Here is a 21,989-nt window from a genome sequence, read left to right as displayed (position 1 = left end):
AAGCTCAGCTGGGTATGGTTTTATTGGCCTTGTGAATGGTGAACACGAATCGAAAACCACTACCTGATCCTCTGCCACTGCATGTCAGAGAGGAGAAAAGAGAAGCTTGGCTCCAGGCTAGATACGGCAAGGACCCTTGGGGCAGCTGGGTCGCCAACTCTGGAGTTTCTGGAGCTACGTCCAGAACAGTACATGCCAGTGTCGCAGTCCCAGTGCCCCTGCTCCAACCCTAAGGACTCGGATACCTCTGGCCCTTTAACACAAAGCGGCCTCTTCTCGCAGAACTTGTTCTCATGGGGCTCCAAGCCCTTGCTTGGCCCCCACCTTCATTAATGTCTCTCATTTCCGCTTCCCAGCTTCCTCCTGGCTCCAAATGAGAATGTGATAACCTAGGAGGAGTGAGACCAGTCTGACTCGCACCGTCCATTATCAGCCTCTGAAAACTTGGGGCTGGCGTGGGGAACCTAGGACTTGGTAAGGAGATACCAGGAAACTGGGCAGCAGCCAGGCATTGCTGTGACCAAGACAAAGCAAGAGGGATGGAGGGCCTAGGCCGAAGAGCCCGCTGTCCCCTGGTCGTCATCTTTACTGACTACGACCCTGGGGTGAATGGAGCAGCACTAAGCTGAGGTTAGCCTGCCCTGAACCTTGGGGAGTAGGGTGGGCTTCACCAGCCTGAGAGTCACTCACCCATCACAGAGGCCAGTGTGTCCCCCATAGGATTGAACTCATTGAGCTGCAGAGACAAGGGGATAAGCATGAGGAGGGAATGAAGGTACTGGGAGAAGGGCACATGAGGATTAATTTCTGGTCGTTTTTGATCCAATAAGGTAAGGTGAATCCCTGCTTCCTCCCATTATTATTTGAGGGCCCAAGCCTCACCGACATGATACCAGAAGATTCTGGGTCATACAGCTGATACATCATCTTTCCTGAGCTTCCATCAAACACATCGATTGTCCTTAATTCATGGGAGGTACAACTTTTGAAATTAGGATCTGGGTATCGGCCCACGACAATGAGGTTGTACCGAGGATGCCAGGTTGCCTAGGAGATGGAGAGGCAGGTCACAAGAGTAAACGCAGAACACTGTCAAGAGGGACATCAAAAGTAACTTTGCCACTAACAACAATTGTGAATACAATTGCCAACAATTTAATAATGGAGATAAGACCTACATGAAACAACAAGAATGGTTTTCAAGTGCGTGTGCGTCTACCGTTGCAAATTTAAAATCCCCAGCTGGCCTCCCTGACCCTTAGGACACCTTCAGGCCTTCTCTCTCCTTTGCATTTCCTGAGATCATACCAACTGATAAATGTTTTAACATCAGCCCGACCCAGACATGAACCAAAGAGGTAAGCCTACAACAGAGCGAAAAGCCTCTGGTAAGCAAAACCAAATAGGACCTAATAAGTTCTGAAGTAATCCCACTACTCTCCCTCCTCTATCAGCGTCAGTGAGTTGAGTAGAAAATGGCTAGTGATTGAAAAAGGGGAGGACACCTGTGTTCCTCAGATCACCCTGCTCAAAACAAATCTGGCAGCTATTGGAATGACAGAACTTGATGGGATTTTCCCAAGAAAGCTTTTCAAGGAAGTTCTGAAGGAGAAAAGACATGGTTAGCAGGAAGGAAGAAGTGCTACCGGCAGTGGCTTGGAAATAAGTCACAAACAAGTCCCACCTGGGATGCTGTTGGTTGGGCCGGCTGGATACCAAGTGGGAGATAAGGAAGGAAGGATCAATGGGGAACACCAACTGCTAAAGGACCCTGATGTTACTGAGAGCTTGGATTTGATTTGAGGTACGTGGGGGCCACTCTACTACCAAGTCATCACTGTTTACTGAGTACTTACTAGGCGCTAAGCATGTTGCCACGTGCTTTAAGTATAAGGATTTATCCTCACAACAACCTTGTCAGGCAGATACTATTATTCGCTTTTTATAGACCAGGAAACTGGGATCCAAAATTTGAGTAATTTGCTCAAGGATTCTAACCCCGGGGCTGTCCGCCTGCCTGAACTATGCTATACTGACTAAAGAAGTACAGGCATGAGATCTGGAGGTCTGAAGAGGGGCTGTGGTTCTAGAAAAGAATATATACTAGTAAAGCAGAAGGACTGGCAGAGTTCAGACTGCTTGGGGCATGAGCAGGAAAGAGTCACAGGACTTGAAGACTGTAAGCCTTAGGGACTGAGGCTAGAGAAGCCGCTACTGAGGGCTAAGGTTAGCTTGCAGATCAGCTGCACACACACGTAACTGAAACTAAGGGCAGAACAGAGGGTTAGGATCTCAGAAAGTGCCCACAGTGAGATCTGGGCTGCGTGGAAAAAACTCAGGGAAATAAGCTTATCAAAGAGACATGAAGAAAACTCAGCAAAATGGGATCACAGAGCTGGACAAAAGCTGGAGAGAGAGCCAGAGAATAAGAGATTGCTTTTTGTCAGCGCAGGAAGAGGTCTAGCATTGAAGGCTTCTGTATCTGCCCTCTTCTCCCCACCCTGGTGGACCTGATCCATCCCACGATCACAGCTCCCTTCCCTCCGTTACTTACCTTGATGGGTGTCAGGTGCTGGAAGTGGCGATGAGGGTGTGGGATAAGGCTTGGGGGGCAGTCCCACTGGGAGGCAGAGTAAACCCGGATCTCACTCTTCTGGTCAGTGGTCAGGAGCTGGGCACCGTCGGGACTGAAATGAGCTGGCAAAGTGAAAAGCCCCTGAGCTCACGGAACCACGGGCCCCCTGTCGTCCTGGCCCTCACAGGCCTCTTGCAGGGGCACCCTCCCTCCCTCTCCTTTCTAGAGACAGGTGGAAGGGAGGTGAATCTAGGCTGCGAACAAAAACATCCTAGAGGCTCAGCAGCTGATACGAGCAGCTAGAGTCAGAAAGGCTTCAGGACTTCAGCTTGGCCGATGCTATCAGGGGTATAAAGGTTTGGCCTAGTGGCGTCTACACTTTGAGGGAAAACCCCTGAAGCGGTCGGGTCAGCAGGGTCTGCAGGAAGGACGAGGTCTGGTATATCACACCTGCGTTGACGGGATGCCTGTGCAGCAGCGAGTAGAGGAAGCTGGATTTCCCTCTAACCTGGCGCAGGTCCCAGATTTTCACTGTTTGATCTACAGAGGCCGTGGCCAGGAACCAATCACAGCACGGGTTCAGGGCCACGTGGGTCACTTTCTTTTTGTGCATTCTCAGATTCCAAAGCTGCAGAGAAGAGCTCGGTTCAGGTGGGGGGCGCAGAACCGAGGCTGGGGGTCAGGGAGGGAAGGGGAGGACCTGGGCTCCAGAGAACGCACCTCCCTGCCGTCCATGTTCAGCAGGATCACGTTCCCCACGTTATCTCCTGTGACCACCACTCGGCTTTTGACAGACACATCCAGGCTGCAAAACCAGAAGCTGGAGGGAGAGACTGTGCTGTAAGATTCTTGGGGACAGAGGCAAGCTCCATTTATTAACTGTTGCAGCTCACGTATATTAGACAGTCAATAAATATTTGTTGAATGAATGAATAACTTGTCGTGGACTCCCAGTGAGGAGCACTCAGACTTGTCTACCATCCCCACAGAGGTTATGGGGGTGGTGGGGCTCAGAAACTTGTCCAGTTACTGCTGGGCCCAGGACCCTCAGCTACTCAGATTCCCTGAAGCAGCCAAACCCAGAGCCATAAGGCAGGTCCCCAGGCGGGCTTGCCCCCTTCAGCCCTGGGTCCTGAGGAAGACTCAGGTATTGCTTTCTCTCTTCACTCTCCACCCTTCGGGCCAAAGGAGATGTGACACACCAAACAGGGACTGCCCAGCTCTGTTCCTCACAGCTGGCTAGAAAGGAACTTCTGCCCCCTTCTGAGCATTCGGGGGAAAGGCACACACAACTCAGAAGCTGTATCTTGCTCTTTTGTCCCTCGGACTACATGATGTGAAGAGATGGGGTTGGAGGGTGCTTCAGGGATCCTGATACCCAGCCAGGAGAGCTCAGATTCACATTTTTTTCCCCCTCAAATCCTTGCTACACTGCCTTTTGCATCCCTTGTAAACATCTTTCAGGGAGAGGGCTTCTTGTGGAAGAGTAAGTCCATTCTGTCACCTGTCCTATTGCTCCTGTACTTCTTACCCCTGTGGGGCAGCCCAGTGCTAGTTAGACCCCCACACCCCCAAATACTTAGGGAGCAGAGTCATGTCTCTGGCTAGAAATCAAAGTGACAAGCATTTTGTAATTTCTCCAGCCACTTGCTCTTGGGGAGTCCAAAGTGCTTTATGGACATGATTATATCCATTTAAGCTTCCATCAAGGAACTGGTCATTACCTCCCAGTGAATGCAAGGAATGGAATCTTAAGTTCTTCATTCCTGCTCCAGGCTTTAAGTGGCTTTCTAGGCAAATGCCATGTTGACTTGTCCAGTGAGAATCAAGGTCTAGTCTAATACAGGAATGACTGACAGAAAAGCTGAAGCTTCCCATGCTGAGAAAAGCTGAAGCTCCAGAACCGCTCCCTGAAGCAGTAACCCACCTGGCCCAGAGTAAGAGCAGCTAAAGAAAAAGTCTGAGAAAGAGAGGGAAGCGTGGAAAGGAGCTAACACCTTTCCTTTCTTCCCTGTGCCAGGTTTGGGTAAAAGAAATGGGACCTGGATGCTCTCGCCAGAGCTACACCGAGAGCCTAGAAGCCCTTTCCCCTCTGAGTTAAACTACTCACTTGCAGGTGCCTGAGCTGGCAAAAACTCGGAGAGTGTTGCCTTTAAAGTCTTGCAGCCTAGTTGTTCCCTCCATTGAGGAGGTGAAAAACTGGTTGGTATTGAGAGGGTTAAACTTCAGCCCAGTGATGCTCCCTCCAGCTCCAATCTAACACAAGGAAGAAAAAAGCCAGTGAGTGACAACGGTCCTCTTCGACGAAGCCTGGGTGCACATACTCTGCTCAGACACAAGAGCCAACCAGACTGCACTTGGGGCCAGGCCAGCTTAGATGCCTAGACAGTAGGATGCTCTCCACAGTACTGTTTCTTAAGGTTTCAGTTTTAATTTTATACTTTTTAATTAACATACAGTAAATTTGTTGTTTTTGGCATACAGTTCTATGAATTTTAACACATGTATAGATTTGAATAACCACCACCAAAATTAGGGTGCAGGACAGTTGTGTCACTTCCCCAAAAATCCCTTGTGCTCTCCCATTGTAGTCCCATCCTCCCCCCGACTCCTATCCCCTGGCAACCACTGATCCATTCTCCATCACTATACAATAGTTTTTGCCTTTGACAGACTGTCATATAAATGAATTATACAGTATGCAGCCTTTTGAGACTGGCTTCTTTCATTTCACTCAGTGTAATGCCCCTGAGTTTCATCCAACTTGCTGTCTGTATCTATAGTTCATCCCATTTTATTGCTGAGTATTCCATTGTGTGGATGTACCATAATCTGTTTATCATATAAGTGCTCTTTGCAGAAGAGCTTCAGCTTGGAACAGTGGCTGGGTTAGGAGGGCTGATGTCAGATCTGAGCTCCTTCCTGTTTTTTCCAGACATCTCAGACAATGATGATGAAAATAATCATGATAACATCAGTAGCATAACCTTATTAAGTGCTTATTATATATCAAGCACTGTTTTAAGAACTTTACATCCTCAAGGCTCCTCCTCCACTTCTCCCGTATGCTGTTGCTATCCCAGCCTTAGTTCTACAAGGCCTCTTACACAACATCCACTTAACTCAATCAGCATACTAACTGGTACTTTCCATTCCCCCTCTAAAACATTCTAACTGATGCCCATGGTTGACCAAACCCTTGCTGCTATAAGATAATCTGCTCCCACTAGCTGAGTTCTATGCTTACGAAGGGTTAGTTGTGTTTGTTCTTAAACCTATATATGCCAGTTGTAGTTTGTATTGTAATCATGTAACTTAATTTACATGATGTGATTTATTAAACATTTAAACTTTAAACACTTAAAACATTTCATCAAACATGTAATTTAATTAAACTGATGAAATATGTGCAAAAAGAAAGACTATTGTTATTTCTATGAAATCCATATGAACACTTTGGAAAAACTAGATAAAAATGATTTGCTAAAAATAATAGTTGTTGAATTAAGCATGGGTGAGATACTTATAAACAATTAGGGTGGGAAACAGTAATAAAAATTTAAAAAGAATCTGCAATCAGATTGCTCCACAACTAATTTTAAATTATGTCTCCACTTTTGGGGAATGGAAACTAGACCCTATAAAAAAGGCATTATGGATATGGTTTATGTAAGACCAGGTGAACCCTAATCAGTGAACACTTACTCCAAGAAAAGGACTGGCCCTATGTCAAAGCGTTAGAAATAAACACATGTAAACACTTTAAGGTAAAACGCATGAGTGTTCTAGCAAGGGTGGGCTAAATGGTTATGACCAACTCTTGCACTGAGAAGGACTAAGCAAACCTGGACAAAATATGAAAAAGAGATATGTTTGAGACTTCCAATTCCAGTGATGGTGGGTTAGCTGGTGTCAGGCCAACCTTCTGTCAAGAAAAACTGGAAAAGACAGATAAAATACATGTTTTCAAAGGAAAGTTTCTGAAGTCAACGAAGAGCTATCAAGGCATCAAGGACTTGAAGTCCAGCCTCCTAGAGAGAAGAGAAGCAGAGAGGTACGTCTGACATTTCGATGCTGCTTTTCCTCTTGAGGCGTATGCAGATAAGAAAGTGGTGGCTGAGAAGCTGAGCAGAGGTTCTGTCAGTCTCAAGAGGGGCAAAAACTGGAGTTCAGACCTGTCAAGGAGGAGAGGTCTTGGAAAAAACCCAGCTTTTAGTTAGGATCCCCGAAACCCTAAAAATAAGAGCAAACTGGAAACAGACCATCCCTCACAAAGACTGAAGTCCAGATTCAAATCATTTCAATCGCTGATCAGATTAAGATGATGATTCTACCTGACCTGCCTGCCAGAGGAAAAAAATTCTTTCTGGAGGAAAATAACAGCACTCAAAACTTCAAATTATATCTCTATAAGTTTTGATATGCAATATTTGGCATCAAATCTAAAATCATCCAGAATAGCAAATAACCAATAACTAAGAGAAAAAACAATAGTTGAAAGACAGTCACAGGAGATCCAGGTATTGGTGCTATTAGACACAGGCTTTAAAATAATTGTAATTAGTATACATTTAAAAAATAGACCTAATTTAAAAATGGACAAAGGGAATTCCCTCGCGGTCCAGTGGTTAGGACTTGGCGCTTTCACTCCCGTGGCCCAGGGTTCAATCCCTGGTTGGAGAACTAAGATCTGGCAAGCTGCACAGTGCAGCCAAAAAAAAAAAAATGAAAAAAAAAATGGACAAAGGATTTCAACAGACATTTCTCCAAAGAAGATATACAAATAGTCAGTGGCACATGAAAAGATGCTCAACATCATTAGTCCTTAGGGAAATGCAAATCAAAACCACAATGAAATACTATTTCACACCCACTAGGATGGCTATAATCAAAAAGACAATTACAAGTGTTGTAAGACAGCCTATGGAATGGGAGAAAATACTGCAAACTATATATCTGATCAGGGGTTAATATTAACAATATATAAGGAACTCGGACAGCTCAATAGCAAGAAAACCATCTGATTAAAAATGGGCAAAGGATTTGAATACACATTTTTCCAAAGAAGACATACAAATGGCCAACAGGTATATGAAAAGGTGCTCAACAGCACTAATCATCAGGGAAATGCAAAACTACAGTGAGATATCACCTCACACCTGTTAGAATGACTATTATCAAAAAGACAAGTGATAACAAGTGTTGGCCAAGATGTAGAGAAAAGGGAACTCTTGAATACTGTTGATGGGAATGTAAATTGGTAGAGGCATTATGGAAAACAGTATGGAGGTTCCTCAAAAAATTTAAAATAGAACTACCATATGATCCAGTAATTCCATTTCTGGGTATATATCAAAAGGAAAGGAAATCAGTTTCTCAAAGAGTTCTGTCCTCCTGTGTTCACTACAGCATTATTCACAATTTCCAAGATACAGAAACAACTTAAGTGTCTGCTGATGAATGAATGGATAAAGAAAATGTGGTATGTGTGTGTGTATAATGGAACATTATTCAGCCTTAAAAAGAAGGAAATCCTGCCATTTGCAACAACATGGATGAACATGGAGGACGTCAGACACAGAAAAACAAATGCTGAATGATCTCACTTACATGTGCAATCTAAAAACGTCCAACTCACAAAGGCAGAGAGTAGAATAGTGGTTGCCAGGGGCTGGGGTGGGGGGAGGGGAATGGGGAGATGTTTGTCAAAGGGTACAAAGTTTCAGTTATTCCTGAGATCTAATGTACACTCAGATACATTAGATCTGAGTGTACATTAGAGTCTGCATGGAGACTATAGTTAATATACTGTACTGTATACTTGAAATTTTCTGAGTAGATAAGTGTTCTCAGCATGCATGCGTGCACTTACACACACAAAAAACTATGTAAGGTGATGGATGTTAATTAGCTTGATGGTATAATCATTTCACAGTACATACATGTATTAAAACATCATGTGGTACACCTTAAACATGTACAATTTTTGTCAGTTAAGTGTTGGTGAGGATGTGGAGGAATTGAAGCCCTCCTACATTGCTGGTGGGAAAGTGAAATAGAGCAGTTGCTTTGGAAAACAGGCAATTCCTCAAAAAATTAAACATAAAGTTACCATATGACCCAGGAGATATATAGACCCAAGAGATATATACTCAACAGAAATGAATATGTTGATGTAAAAACTTGTATGCAGATATTCATAGGAGCATATTCATAATGATAGTTAAAAAAGCTAAAAATCAATGACTCAAACATCCATCAAGAAGCTGTAAAACAAACAAGAAGCTAAAACCAAAGAAAGTAAAAGAAAAAAAAAAGAACAGAAATTAATGAAATAAAACAAACACACTGTAGAAAGAATCAACAAAGCCAAAAGTTGGTTCCATGAAAAGACTAATATGTTTAAATTGATAAATCCCTGGTGAGAATGACCAAACAAACAAGAAGGCACAAATAACCAATTTAATGAATGGCAAAGACTATCAATATAAATCTTAGACATTTTAAAAGATAATAAGAGGACATCATAAACAATCTTTTGCCAATAAATTTGAAAACTTAAAGAGTTAGTAGTCAAATTCCTAGAAAAGTACAAACTTGCCAAACTGAAAGAAGATGAAAAAGAAAAATCTGAATGCTCTGGTATCTATTAAAGAAATTGAGTCACAACTAAAAACTTCCTTGCAAAGTAAATTCCAGATCCTAATGGCTTCAGTGGTGAATGTACTAAATATTTAAGGAAGAAACAATCTTTTTTTTTTAAACTTTATTTTCAAACTATCTCAAACTCATAGAAGAGTTGCAAGAATAGCACAAAGAACTGTTTTTCTGGAACCATTTGATAATAAATTGCCAACATGATGTCCCATCACACTCAAATACTTTCTTGTGTACTTCCTACAAGAAATTCTCTGACATAGCCACAGTAAAACCGTAAAACCACCAAAACTTAGTGGTATCTAAAGTAGTTCAAGCTCATAAAAGCAGAAAGTACAACTGTTGTTGCCAAAGGCTGGAGGGAAGGGGAAATGGTGAATTGTTATTCAGTGGGCACAGTTTCAGTTTTACAAGATGAAAAAGTTCTAGAACTCTGTTGCAAAACAATGTGAATATAGTGTTAGTGCACTTAAAAATGGTTCAGATGATACATTTTATGTTATGTGCTTTTCCCACAGTTTTTAAAAGAAGCAGTGTCACTTGCTAGAAATAGAACTGTAAAGGTAAAAGAGGAAAAAAAAACATTTAAATGAAAAAATCCACTATAACTAATAAACCAAAACAAACAAAAAACAATCAGTGTAGTTTACGACATTAATAGAATAGAGGAAGAAAATCACTGCTGACCTCAAGAGACAAAAAAGTATTTGATGAAATTCAATTATCATTCACGATAAAGAGCTTCTGGCGACTACGAAGAAAAGAGGAACTTACTTAATCTGATAAAAGGTATTTAAAAACAAGTTTTAAAAACAAACAAGCTCTTAGGTATATACACAAAAGAACTGAAAACAGTTCTAACAAAAACTTGTACATGAACATTCATGGCGGCTGAATCATAACAGCAAAAGGCAGAAACAATCCAAATGTCCATCAACAGATGAATGGCAAAACAAAATTTGGTATATTCATACAATTGAATATTATTCAACTACAAAAAGGAATAAAGGGCTGATACATGCTATAACATGGATGAACCCTGAAAACATTATGCTAAGTGAAAGGAGTCAGACCCCGAAGGACAAATATTTATTGTATGATTCCATTTATTTGCAGTACCTAGAATAATCAAATTCAGAGACAGAAAACAGATTAGTAGCGCTGAGGGGAGGGGTAATAGAGAGTCATTCTTTAATGGGTACACAGTTTTATTGGGGGATGAAAAAGTTCTGGAGATGGATAGTGGTCATGGTTGCACAACAATGTAAATGTACTTAGTACCACTGAGTTGTACGCTTTAAAATGGTTAAAATGGTAATTTTCATGTTATGTATCTTACCACAATAAAAAGTAGCAGAAACCTTATTTAATGACAAAAAATAAAAGCCTTCTATAATCAAGAATAAGACAAGGATGTCTGTTATAGCCAACATTCAACAAAGTAGTAGAGGTCTTAGCCAATGGAATAAGGCAAAAAAAGAAGTGAAAAAATGGTAAAGTAAGAAATCGAACTGTCATTTATTTGTAGATGACAAGACTGTGTAGGAAAAAAATTTAAATCCTCAGAGAAACTATTAAAATTAGTTAAGTATGAATTTCTACTTCCAGCTATGATGGAGTGTCAGAAACCAGATATATCCTCCTGCCTTACACAACTAAAAAAAATGAAAAAATACTTGAAATGAGTTTTCAGACATTGGGCAACAGGCAGCACAAGACAAGAGGGAAAGAAATGAGGTAGCCCTGCAATTGTCCCAGCTTACTGCTTGGAAAGAGTATCCAGGCTGCAGCACAGGGAGGGAGGACCCAAACAGCCTAATAGTCTCACTAAGCTGAGGTGACAATTTGGGAAAGCCAACAGGGCAAGAATTTGTGGGGAAAAATGCTGGAGGGGGAGATATACAGAGAGAGCATTCTGGAGATTTTCAGAGGGGTCCCCTCAGGCCTTGGAGTAAATATTATTGGGTAAATGTGTATAAGAAAACTACATAAGGCTGAGGTAAAATCACCAGAAATGAATAGAAGGAGAAATCCTCAGAACAGTCTGTATTCTCACCATCCAGAATGAAAAAATTCTTAATATACAGAACATTGAGTAGAGTCCTCAGAAGGGTACTGCCTCAGGGTGAGGTCAACTCACATCTAAACTATAGGCTGCCTTAGACCCATGCTAACTGGAGTAGGTTGAATAATGGTCCCCCAAGATGTCCATGCCCTGATCCCTGGAACCTGTGAATATTACTTTAGATGACAAAGGGACCATTTTTAAAGCAGCCAAAAGAAAAAAAGAAAAATCACATGAAGAGGAACATAAGGATGAGAGCAGACTTTGCATCAGAAATTATCTTTAAAGTACTAAAAGAAAAAAAAAAAGGCCCATGAACCTAGAATTCTATACCCAGCAAAACTACCTTCAAAAAAAAAGGAGGCAGGGCAAAATAAAGACTTTCTCAGACAAACAAAAGAAAAAAATGCATCTCCAACCAACCTACATTACAGGAAATGTTAAAGGAATCTCTTCAAGCAGAAAGAAAATGGAAAATGTTACCAAAAGGAAGTCTGGATCATACAAGGAATGAAAAGCCCTGGAGATGGCAAATATGTGGGTAAATATTAAAGTTTTTTCCTCATTTAAAAAATATCTTGGGACTTCCCTGGGTCCAGTGGTAAAGCATCCACCTTCCAATGCAGGGGACATGGGTTCGATCCCCGGCTGGGGAACTGAGATCCCACATGCCACGGGGCAACTAAGCCCATGCGCTGCAACGACAGAGCTCGTGCGCCTCAACGAGACAGCCCGCCTGCTGGAAACTAAAGAGCCCACGTGCTCTGGAGCCTGAGCGCCACAACTAGAGAGAAGCCAACGTGCCACAACAGAGCCCGCACCACAATGAAAGATCTCGTGTGCCTCAACGAAGATGCCGCATGCCCCAATAAAGTCCTGATGCAGCCAAAAAATATAAAATAATAATAATAAAGAAAGTAAATATTTTAAAAATTTAAAAAATATCTTTAGGGACTTCCCTGGTGGCCCAGTGGCTAAGACTCCACGCTCCCAATGCAGGTGGCCTGGGTTCGATCCCTGGTCAGGGAACTAGATCACATGCTGCAACTAAGAGTTCACATGCCGCAACTAAAGATCCCGCATACTGCAACAAAGCTCCCATGTGCCACAACTAAAACCCAGTACAGCCAAATAAATAAATAAATATTTTTAAAAATAAAAAGAAATAAAAAATATCTTTAAAAGATACCTGCCCTGCAATCCAGCTATTCCACAACTAGGTATTTACTCGAGAAAAATGAAAACATATATCCACACAAAGAATGTTCACAACAGCTTTATTTGCAACAGTCAAAAACTGGAAAAAGTCCAAATGCCCTTTGACAGGTGAATGGATAAATAAACTGTGGTATATCGATACACTGGAAAACTACTCAGAAAGAAAAAAAATACTACTGATACATGCAAAAATGTAGCTGAATCTCAAATATTTATACTGCATGAAAGAAGCCAAAAAAAAGAGTATATATTGTATGGTGCCATTTATATAAAAGTCTTGAAAATGCAAATTTATCAATAGGGATAGAAAGTGGATCAATGGTTTTCAGGTGTCAGGACAGAGGGAAGAAAGGGATGGATTACCAAGGTGTGTGAGGAAACTTCGGGGGTGATGGATATGTTCATTATTTTAATTGTGGTGATGGTTTCATGGTTGTATACCTATGTCAAAACTCATCAAATCATACACTTTAAACATGTGCAGTTTATCATATATTAGCTATATCTCAATAAATATTTAACAAAAAACAAAAACAAAAAGATAATTGTGTAAAGCCAAAAAAAATGTAGGGTTTATAACATACGTAGAAGTAAAATGTAGGACAACGACAGAAGGGAGAAAACAGAAGTAAATATATAGTTGTAAGAGTCTTACAATACATGTGAAGTGGTATAACATTATTTGAAGGTTCTCTCTTACATTAAAAATGTACATTGTGGGGAATTCCCTGGTGGTCCAGTGGTTAGGACTCCTCACTTTCACTGCCAAGGGCCCAGGTTCAATCCCCAGTCAGGGAACTAAGATCCCGGGCTTCCCTGGTGGCGCAGTGGTTGCGCGTCCGCCTGCCGATGCAGGGGAACCGGGTTCGCGCCCCGGTCTGGGAGGATCCCACGTGCCGCAGAGCGGCTGGGCCCGTGAGCCATGGCCGCTGAGCCTGCGCGTCCGGAGACCGTGCTCCGCAACGGGAGAGGCCACAACAGAGGGAGGCCCGCATACCACAAAAAAAAAAAAAAAAAAAAAAAAGATCCCACAAGCTGTGTGGTCAAAAAAAAAGAGATGTACTTTATAAACCCAAGAACAACTACTAAAAGAGAGAAAAGAGAAAGGAAAAGAAGTGTAACTAATAATCCAATAGTGGAGATAAAATGGAATCATAATAAGTACTCAACCAAAAAGAAGACAAGAAAAATGGAGCAAAGCAATGGGACAAATAGAAATACAAGAAAACAGACTTAAACCCAATCATATTTATAATCATATTAAATGTAAATGGTCAAATGCTACAATTAAAAGGTAGAGATTGTCAGATTGGATTTTTTTTTTGGCTGTGCCACCATGTGGCTTGTGGGATCTTAGTTCCCCAACCACGGATTGAACCCGGGCCCTCAGCAGTGAAAGCACCAAGTCTTAACCACTGGACCACCAGGGAATTTCCCATGGGTTAACTTTATTTTAAATGAAATTTTTAAAAAAATTACTGAGATATTGACATATAACACTGTATTAGTTTTAGGAGTCCTAAACACTGGACCGCCAGGGAATTCCCAGATTGGATTTTTTTTTTACATGCTATCTACAGGAAACTCATTTATATACAAATACACAAGTACATTAAGAATAAAAGGATGAAAAAAGATATACAATGCAAATACTAATGATAAAAAAGCTGCAGTGGCTACATTAATATCAAACAAAGATTTCAGAACAAGAAATATTACCAAGGGTAAAGGGAGACATCTCACAATGACAAAGTTGTCAATTCATCAAAATGACATAATTTTAAACATGTAAGCACCTAATAACAGAGTTTCCAAATGCTTGAAGCAAACACTAAAGGAAAATAGACAGAACCACAATTTTATAGTTGAAGATTCCAATATTCCTCTCTCAATAATTGATGAGACATAAAATCAATAAGGATACAGACATTAAAAAAAAAAAGATACAAAACATTTAAACAACACTATCAACCAACTTAACCTGACTGACATTTAGAGAATAATTCACCCCAAAACAGGGACTTCCCTGGCAGTCCAGTGATTAAGACTCCATCCCTCCACTGCAGGCGGCATGGGTTCTATCCGTGGTCGGGGAACTAAGATCCCACATGCTGCACAGTGCAGCCACAGGAAAAAAAAAAAAAAAAAAATTCACCCCAAAACAGCAGAATACACATTTTTTTCCAAATGCATATGGAAAACTCACTAAGATAGTCCATATGCTCAGCCAAAATACAAATAAAAAATGTAAAATGACTGAAATCACGTAAAATGTCTTTTGTTCGTAACAGAATTGAACTAGAAATCAATAACAGGGATATATCTCAACAATGCCCAAATATTTGGAAATTAAACAAAATACTTCAGAATAACGCATAGGTCAAAGAAGAAATCATAAAGAATTTGGAAAATAATTTGAACTGAATGGAAACAAAAACACAACAAAATCTGTGAGATGCAGTTAAAGAAACAGAGGGAAATGTATAGCATTAAATGGTTATATTAGAAAAGAAAGGTCTCAAATAAACAATTCAAGTTTCTATCTTAAGAAACCAGAAAAAGAAAAGCAAATTATACCCAAAATAAGCATAGGAAAGAAAATAATACAACAAAAATCTACAAAAAAGAAAACAGAAAAACAACAGAGAAAAAAAAATCAATGAAACTAAAAGCTGGTTCTGTATAAGTACTGCGCGCTAACCGACTGCGCCACTGGAGCTCCTAGAGCATGGACTTGAGGATATGGGGAGGGGGAAGGGTAAGCTGTCACGAAGTGAGAGAGTGGCATGGACATATATACACTACCAAAAGTAGGGTGGATAGCTAGTGAGAAGCAGCCGCATGGCACAGGGAGATCAGCTAGGTGGTTTGTGACCACCTAGAGGGGTGGGATAGGGAGGGTGGGAGGGAGGGAGACGCAAGAGGGAAGAGATATGGGAACACATGTATATGTATAACTGATTCACTTTGTTGTAAAGCAGAAACTAACACACCATTGTAAAGCAATTATACTCCAATAAAGATGTTAAAAAAAAAAAAAAGCTGGTACTTTGAAAATATCAACAAAATTGATAATCCTCTAACAAGACTGATCAGGGAAAAAAAAAAAAGAGAAGACACAAATTACCAATATCAAGAAATATGAGGGAGGACATTACTACAGATCCTACGGATATTAAAAGGATAATAAGGGAATACTATGATCAACTTTACACCACTAAATTCAAAAATTTAGATAAAGTGGACAAATTACTTGAAAGAAACTACCAATCTCCTTCAAGAAGAAATAGATAACCTAAATTGCCCTGTATCTATTAAGAAATTGAATATATAGTTAGAAACCCTCCGATATAGAAAACTCCAGGCCCAGATGGCTTCACTAGTGAATCCTATGAAAAATTTAAAAAAGGAATAGTACCAATTCTATACAAATTATTCCAGAAAATTCAAGTGGAGGCAATACTTCCCAACTCTTTACATGAGGTCTACATTACCCTGATACCAAAACCAAAGGCATTACCAAAAAAAGGAAATAAGATATATATTTTTAAATTTTATTTATTTATTTTTGGCCATTCCCAGTAGCATGTGGGAATCTTAGTTCCCCAAGCAGGGATCGAACCCGCGCCTCCTGCAGTGGAAGCATGGAGTCTTAACCACTGGACCGCCAGGGAAGTCCAGGAAATAAGATATTTTTAAGTGGTCGTCCTCTGGTACAAGATGACTAAACTAGGATATGATCTAATAAGTAAAATACAACAGATTCTAGGATAGAATATTTACATAAAAATATAAGTAGAAGAACGGGTGTGTATAACAGTATATACACGCACATAAAGATGCCCCAAATGGGGATTTCAGGTAATAGTTACTTTATTCTTTATACTTTTTTCTGTATTGTCTGAATTTCTTACAATGAGCACAGGTCATTTTTACAATGAGAATAAAATAATCTTCATTTTGAAAATGTAATACATGTCCCTTTGCCAAGGGCCTGAAAGATTAAGATCAGAGCCAAGGTCAGATGACTAAAGAAATGACAAAATGAAGCACTGCTGCTCCCTCAGTCACCGGTCTCAAATCAACTTTCTGCTGTCAGTTCCTGGGAGTAAAAACAGTTCTCCAGACTACATACCCTTCTCCTGCTACAACCTAGCTCCCTACTAGTCACAGAGTTCAAATGCCCAGACCAATCTCCACAACAGTGTGTAAGGAAACTTCACTTAAATGCACATCATAATAAAGGGTGATATAAACCAAAAGCAGCTTCAGCCTGACACAAGTTCAAAGCAGTTATCATTCCCCTTCTAGTCAGGAAACTCTTCCCCTAGGACACTCTTAGGCTGTTTCTTAAATTTCTCTATTCCCATGTCCTGGATGCCTAGGGAAAAAACCAATCTCCTCCTGCCTGAGCTCTGGGTTCTGACTTCAACTTAAAGCTACCCCTCCTGGGGGTCACCTGTCTCACCAGCTGGGTAGACAGACCACCAAGTAATCCCCTGGCTGCCTTTCTTTGGGCTTCAGGCACTTATTCTCTTGAACACTGATCTCATACCTTGAATCCTAATCTTCAAGCCTGACTAACCTGGCCTTTTCTGATGAGCTGCTCTCCAAACCCTCCACTTAAAAGAACTCATCCTGGGTATACCTTTGGCCTCTAAACCTGAGGTAGAAAAACAATGAGCTAATGCAGAATCCAGTTCACAAGTGTGTTTTGTTTAGCTACAGAGCATGTTCAATTTCATTTAGTTCCCAACATTAAAAATCAGGATATTTTAAATTGAAACCCTTGAGTACTGTTGGCAGGAATGTAAAATGGTACAGCCTCTATGGAAAACAGTATGGTGGTTCCTCAAAAAATGAAAAACAGAGTCACAATGTGATCCAGCAGTTCCACTATGGGTACATAACCAAAAGAAATGAAAGCTGGGGCTCAAAGAGATATCTGTACAACTGCGTTCACAGCAGCATTATTCACAAAAGCCAAAAGGTGGAAGCAACCCAAATGTCCATCAACAGATGAATGGATAAACAAAATGTGGTACATACATACAGTGGAATATTATTCAGCCTTAAAAGGGAAGAAAATTCTGACACATGCTGCAACATGGATAAAACTTGAGGACACTGTGCTAAGTGAAATATGCCTGTCACAAAAGGACAAATACTGTCTGATTCCACTTGTATGAGATATTTAGTCAAAATCATAGAGACAGAAAGCAGAATGTGGTTGCCAGGGTCTGGAGGGAAGGAGGACTGGGGAATTAGTGTTTAATGGCTACATAGTTTCAGTTTTGCAAGAGGAAAAAGTTCTGGAGACTGGTTACACAAGAGTGTAAATGTACTTAAAGCCACTGAGCTGTACACTTAAAAATGGTTAAGATGGTAAATTTTATATGTTTCATTACAATTTTTAAAAGTCAGAACATTTCAGTCTTCATTTGAAAAAATCAGATCTGATACCTCAGGACCTAGATTCTCACCTGTCAACCATCTCCAATTTACCACTAACCACCATCCTACATCATTCTTTTATCTGTCTGGCTTCTTTAGGCATGTGAATTTGTGGCTCCTGCTCTAAACCCAGAGCATCACCTTTCACAGTATAGCCCTCCAATGTCAGTCCCCAGCTGGGAAAGCTAAGGGTCTTGTCTTTGGTGGAGGGGCCAATACCCTCACCCCTCAGCGACCTATGACAAACACTAGCACAATTAAGACCATCCCTAAAAAGCTCTATGCCAAACCTTGCCCCAAACACACTCTGCCTTTCCTCCTTTTCTCTCCATTTATCTAAATATTGTTCTTCCTCACTCCTCACTCATCCATGAAACCTCTATTGACTCTAATTCACACGAGGTTCTTCCTTCTCTCATGTTCTGTAGCATTTAGCATCTGTACTGCTGTATTGTTAGTTATCTTGTAGGTAGACATCCCACCTATCCAGTTATACTCCAAGCCCCTCATTCATTCAACAAATACAAAGCAGCTATCTAGGCCAAACATTATTTTAGGTACTGGGGATACAGTGGTAAATCAGAAAAACAAGGTCCCTGCCATCATGGAGCTTACCTTCCAGTGGGTAAAGACATACAAATAAGTAAAACATTTCAGATATTGATAAACATTGTGGGGGAAAAGTGAAGCAGGATAATGAGATAGGGAGTCATTAGTGATTAGGCAGAGCAGTCAGTAATAGCCTTTTTGAAGAAATATATTGAGCTGAGACCTGAATGATAAGAGGGAGCCAGCTATGAGAAAACCATGGGAAAGAGCACTCCAGTCAAAGGGAACAGCAAGTGCAAAGACTCAGTTTCAGGAATAGAAATAGCTAGTATGGCTAAAGCATAGGAAATGAGGAAAGACAGTAGTGCAAGATGAGGTCAAGGAGGTAAGAAAGGGCTTAGATTCTAGGTGATTCACTTCATACTTTCTAATATTTTAACGGCAGGCGTTCAATAAAGAGTTGAGTATCATCACCATTGACTCGTTTGAAAATACCCACAGTTATTTTTGATCCCAATTATCTCCTTGTTACCGCATGACTTTTCATCCCTTCAACAAACACTTCTTCAGCACTATCGTCTGGCACAGGGAACTGCTCACCCCTTTAATGAAAGTGGGTTTGTCCTTTATGCCAAAGTTCCAGACCAAGATATCTCCCCCTTTGGAACCCACAGCCAGGGTGCTGGGGTGAGTTGGGTGCCACGCCAGGGATGTGGCCCTCCTGTCAAAAGGGGCAGCCTTTTGGAATATCCGGTAAGAAGCCAGAGAGTTCAAAAAGGACTGCTGGAGACCCTGATACAGAGAGAAAAAAATTAAGTTGAATTAAAACATAAGGGTAAATTGCCAATCTCTGACTCCCGCATAGATAAGTGGGGTCAGGTCCTCCCACTAAAGGAAAAATAACTGCCTGACTCTGCACATAAAAATATTTGCAATATACATGATCTAATCATGGAAAGCAAGGAGGCAGGGTGCATTCCTGCCGGGACCCCCTACAGCATAGGACTTCTACATGGCTGAGTGCCCCAGCAGTCACCAAGGTGGGGGTGATCTGACCACTCTGACGACCCACCGAACCAACCCAGAATCTAATTTTGGACCATCCAGCAGTATTAAAAAAAAAAAAAAAAAAAAAAAAAAGGCACCACGCAAACCCTTGAGCTCTTCAGCCAGGAAACGCCTCACCTGCTGTAGTGATGGCCAGGCAGCTGTGCCCAGCTTATGCTGGTGGAGGGCCCTGATGATGCTGCATGGTGGCGGGACCCGCAGGCTAGCCAACCCCGCCCAAAGGCAGCCTGAGTCAAATCTTCTGCTAGGACCTGCCAAGCAGAACAGACACATATTTTCCGCTCCAATCTCACTCAAAGATTTTTCTGCTGAAACATCCCAGAAAGAAAGCCTTGTTGCTTCATTCGGCATAGACACTCTCTCTTATCATCTCCTAAGGTTTTTCCACGTTCTGCTCAGTCTCACCCAGCACAACAAATAAATAGTGAGTAGGGATTCAGCCCCTTCCAAAAAACATTCCCCAAAATAGTACTTCTGAAGTGAAACTATGATCTTGCAGGGTTCCTGAGAACTGAGCCAAAGAAACACAAGAGAACTGCAGAACTCTTCCCAGTTTGGGCTGGAAAACTAGTAATAGGGTTGGGTGACCATTTTAAAATTATATATAAAGCACAATAAAAAGATTTTAGGACAGCATAGAAGTGACTTTTAGGGAAAAGCAGTTTCTTTAAATCCTATATTAAAATAATGTAGAGGTGACCAGTGGTTGGCCCTAAGTCCAATCTCTTCTCCTTAAAACCAGCAGGATCCATAGGGCCTGGTGTGGCGCTAAATTCGCTAGGCTACTTTTGGGAAGGTAGATCCACCTATAATAGGAATAAAGCAACTCTGGATTACCAACATGTATTTGAGGACCTGATCTCTATGAATCCCGCCTCGTGACAACCAGTTCTTTCTTCTCATGAACAAAAACACTTAATCAACAACTCGCTGTCTTTTGAGTTCCCTACATTCCTTATAGCCCCAGGTTCAAGCCCCAATAAACCCCTAAGAATGAGTTTTCGAAGGAAGGAAGGAGGGAAATGGAGGGTTCCCGCAGTTAAACCAAGGACATACAGCTAGCAATCGTGACTAGAGAAATTAAGTACACACACCACTAAGCAAGGTAGGATTATTTTAAGCAGTCCTCAGTGTGTAAAAATTCTGGTACAAACAAGGAATTTGAAAAGTCCGTTGTGTCTGTTGTAATGGAGCTCATCTGCCTCTTCCTGTCACCTGAGGGAGGTTAAGCCCAAGCTCTAAGGTGTCAAAGGACCTGCAGACAAAATGCACAGCCTGAGGCGTTCATAATTTGGGACAGCCTCAGGGACCCAGGCGCACCCATCCCCCACTCCAGCCTCCTGTGTGAGAACCCCAAATGGCGGAATTAATTAAAGCAGCAGGCGCAGGCAGTACCGGGGCCCTTCAAACAGAGCTTCTTGGCCTCGGGCTCCAGCTCCCGGGGGCTTCTGTTCCTCTTGCTCTTGGGGCGCACAACCACCTCGGGGGTCTTCTGGGTTTCTGGGCGTTTCCTGGGAGCCATGGCGTCCTCCGTGCGAAGGGGTACTATGCCTTATGCCGAGATGACCGAGGAAAGATTGAGAAGCTTCTGGGGAAAAACAAGGCGGGGACCAGAGAATCCGCTGAGCCACAGGTAGGCCAACTAAGCCAACTTCCCGCCAAACAGGCTCACCGGGAAGGCGGGGGCGCGCGCGGAGAGATGGGAAGTGTGTGAGGGGAGGGCCTCATCCGCTCCCCAGAGAAAAGGGATACCGCCTACTTGTTGGCCCTGAGCTAGTCCAAGTCAGCTGACCTGCCAGAAATAAACATGGCCGTCCGTGCTCGGCCGCGCAACTTGAAGCCTCTTCAGACGCGGCGCTGCCAGGCCTCTGGGCCCCGCCCCCCGCCCCAGACCGGATGCTAATCAAGGCTTCGGCTCCGCCTTCTCCACCTTCTAATTGGCGACCACGCGCTCTCGGGTTGTGTGATTGGCTGATCCGTACAGTTGGCGTGAGTAGGCTTTGTGGAAAGCCAGCCGCATCCCGGCGGTGGAAACCGAGCTGATTCTGCCTGCTGGCTTTGCGGTCAATGTCGATTGCTTATACTTCTCCAGCTTTGCCGAATCCCAGCGTCTCTGTGGAGAGCGGTTGAAACTCGCAGCTTTTAATTAAAGTTTCCCCAAACTTGCTTAGTGTCCTTCTAAGGAGCAACCCGGGGCAGTGATGATGGGCCGGAGAGCGTGCGGCTGGCTAACTGCCCAGGCTGAGGTCTTGTGCCAAAGGCCATTGCAGTGAGCCTCATAGGCGTCCCACCCGGCCCCACAGGAGACAGTTCTGATGCACCCCGCTTTCTGCGTCGAGCCAGGCAGGAGATGGGGTTGGTCGGGAACTGCTGGTCCTTTCCTTCCACCGTCTAAGTCAGGTG

General features: G+C 42.2%; 1 protein-coding gene across 4 annotated transcripts; it reads right to left on the bottom strand.

Annotated features, from left to right (window-relative positions):
- Positions 1 to 4: 4 nt before the first annotated feature.
- Positions 5 to 21,333, bottom strand: DDB2 (damage specific DNA binding protein 2). 4 transcript variants are annotated; one of them, XM_007121234.2, is made up of 10 exons: positions 20,982 to 21,333; positions 19,704 to 19,837; positions 19,119 to 19,310; positions 4,686 to 4,831; positions 3,296 to 3,395; positions 3,026 to 3,203; positions 2,555 to 2,697; positions 883 to 1,047; positions 691 to 736; positions 5 to 389 (listed from the first exon to the last, which is right to left on the bottom strand). In XM_007121234.2, the coding sequence occupies exons 1-10, from the start codon at positions 21,106 to 21,108 to the stop codon at positions 340 to 342; spliced, it is 1,281 nt and encodes a 426-aa protein (XP_007121296.1). In that variant the 5' UTR covers positions 21,109 to 21,333; the 3' UTR covers positions 5 to 339. The 4 variants fall into 4 exon arrangements, with proteins under 4 accessions (XP_007121296.1, XP_007121295.1, XP_007121298.1 ...); XM_007121233.3 differs by having other exon boundaries at positions 691 to 1,047; positions 20,982 to 21,326; XM_007121236.3 differs by lacking the exon at positions 19,119 to 19,310 and having other exon boundaries at positions 20,982 to 21,326.
- Positions 21,334 to 21,989: the final 656 nt, after the last annotated feature.

This window comes from Physeter macrocephalus, unplaced genomic scaffold, assembly GCF_002837175.3.
Source record: "Physeter macrocephalus isolate SW-GA unplaced genomic scaffold, ASM283717v5 random_211, whole genome shotgun sequence".
Lineage (NCBI taxonomy): Eukaryota > Metazoa > Chordata > Mammalia > Artiodactyla > Physeteridae > Physeter > Physeter macrocephalus.
Note: the sequence above shows the minus strand (reverse complement) of the source record. Positions and strands in the feature narration are given on the sequence as shown.

Coding starts and splice junctions, on each gene's coding strand:
- DDB2 (XM_007121233.3), bottom strand. CDS start 21,108: ATGGCTCCCAGGAAACGCCCAGAAACCCAGAAGACCCCCGAGGTGGTT. Junction 3,204..3,295: donor TGAACATGGACGGCAGGGAG/GTGCGTTCTCTG, acceptor TCTTCTCTGCAG/CTTTGGAATCTGAGAATGCA. Junction 2,698..3,025: donor CAGGCATCCCGTCAACGCAG/GTGTGATATACC, acceptor TCACTTTGCCAG/CTCATTTCAGTCCCGACGGT.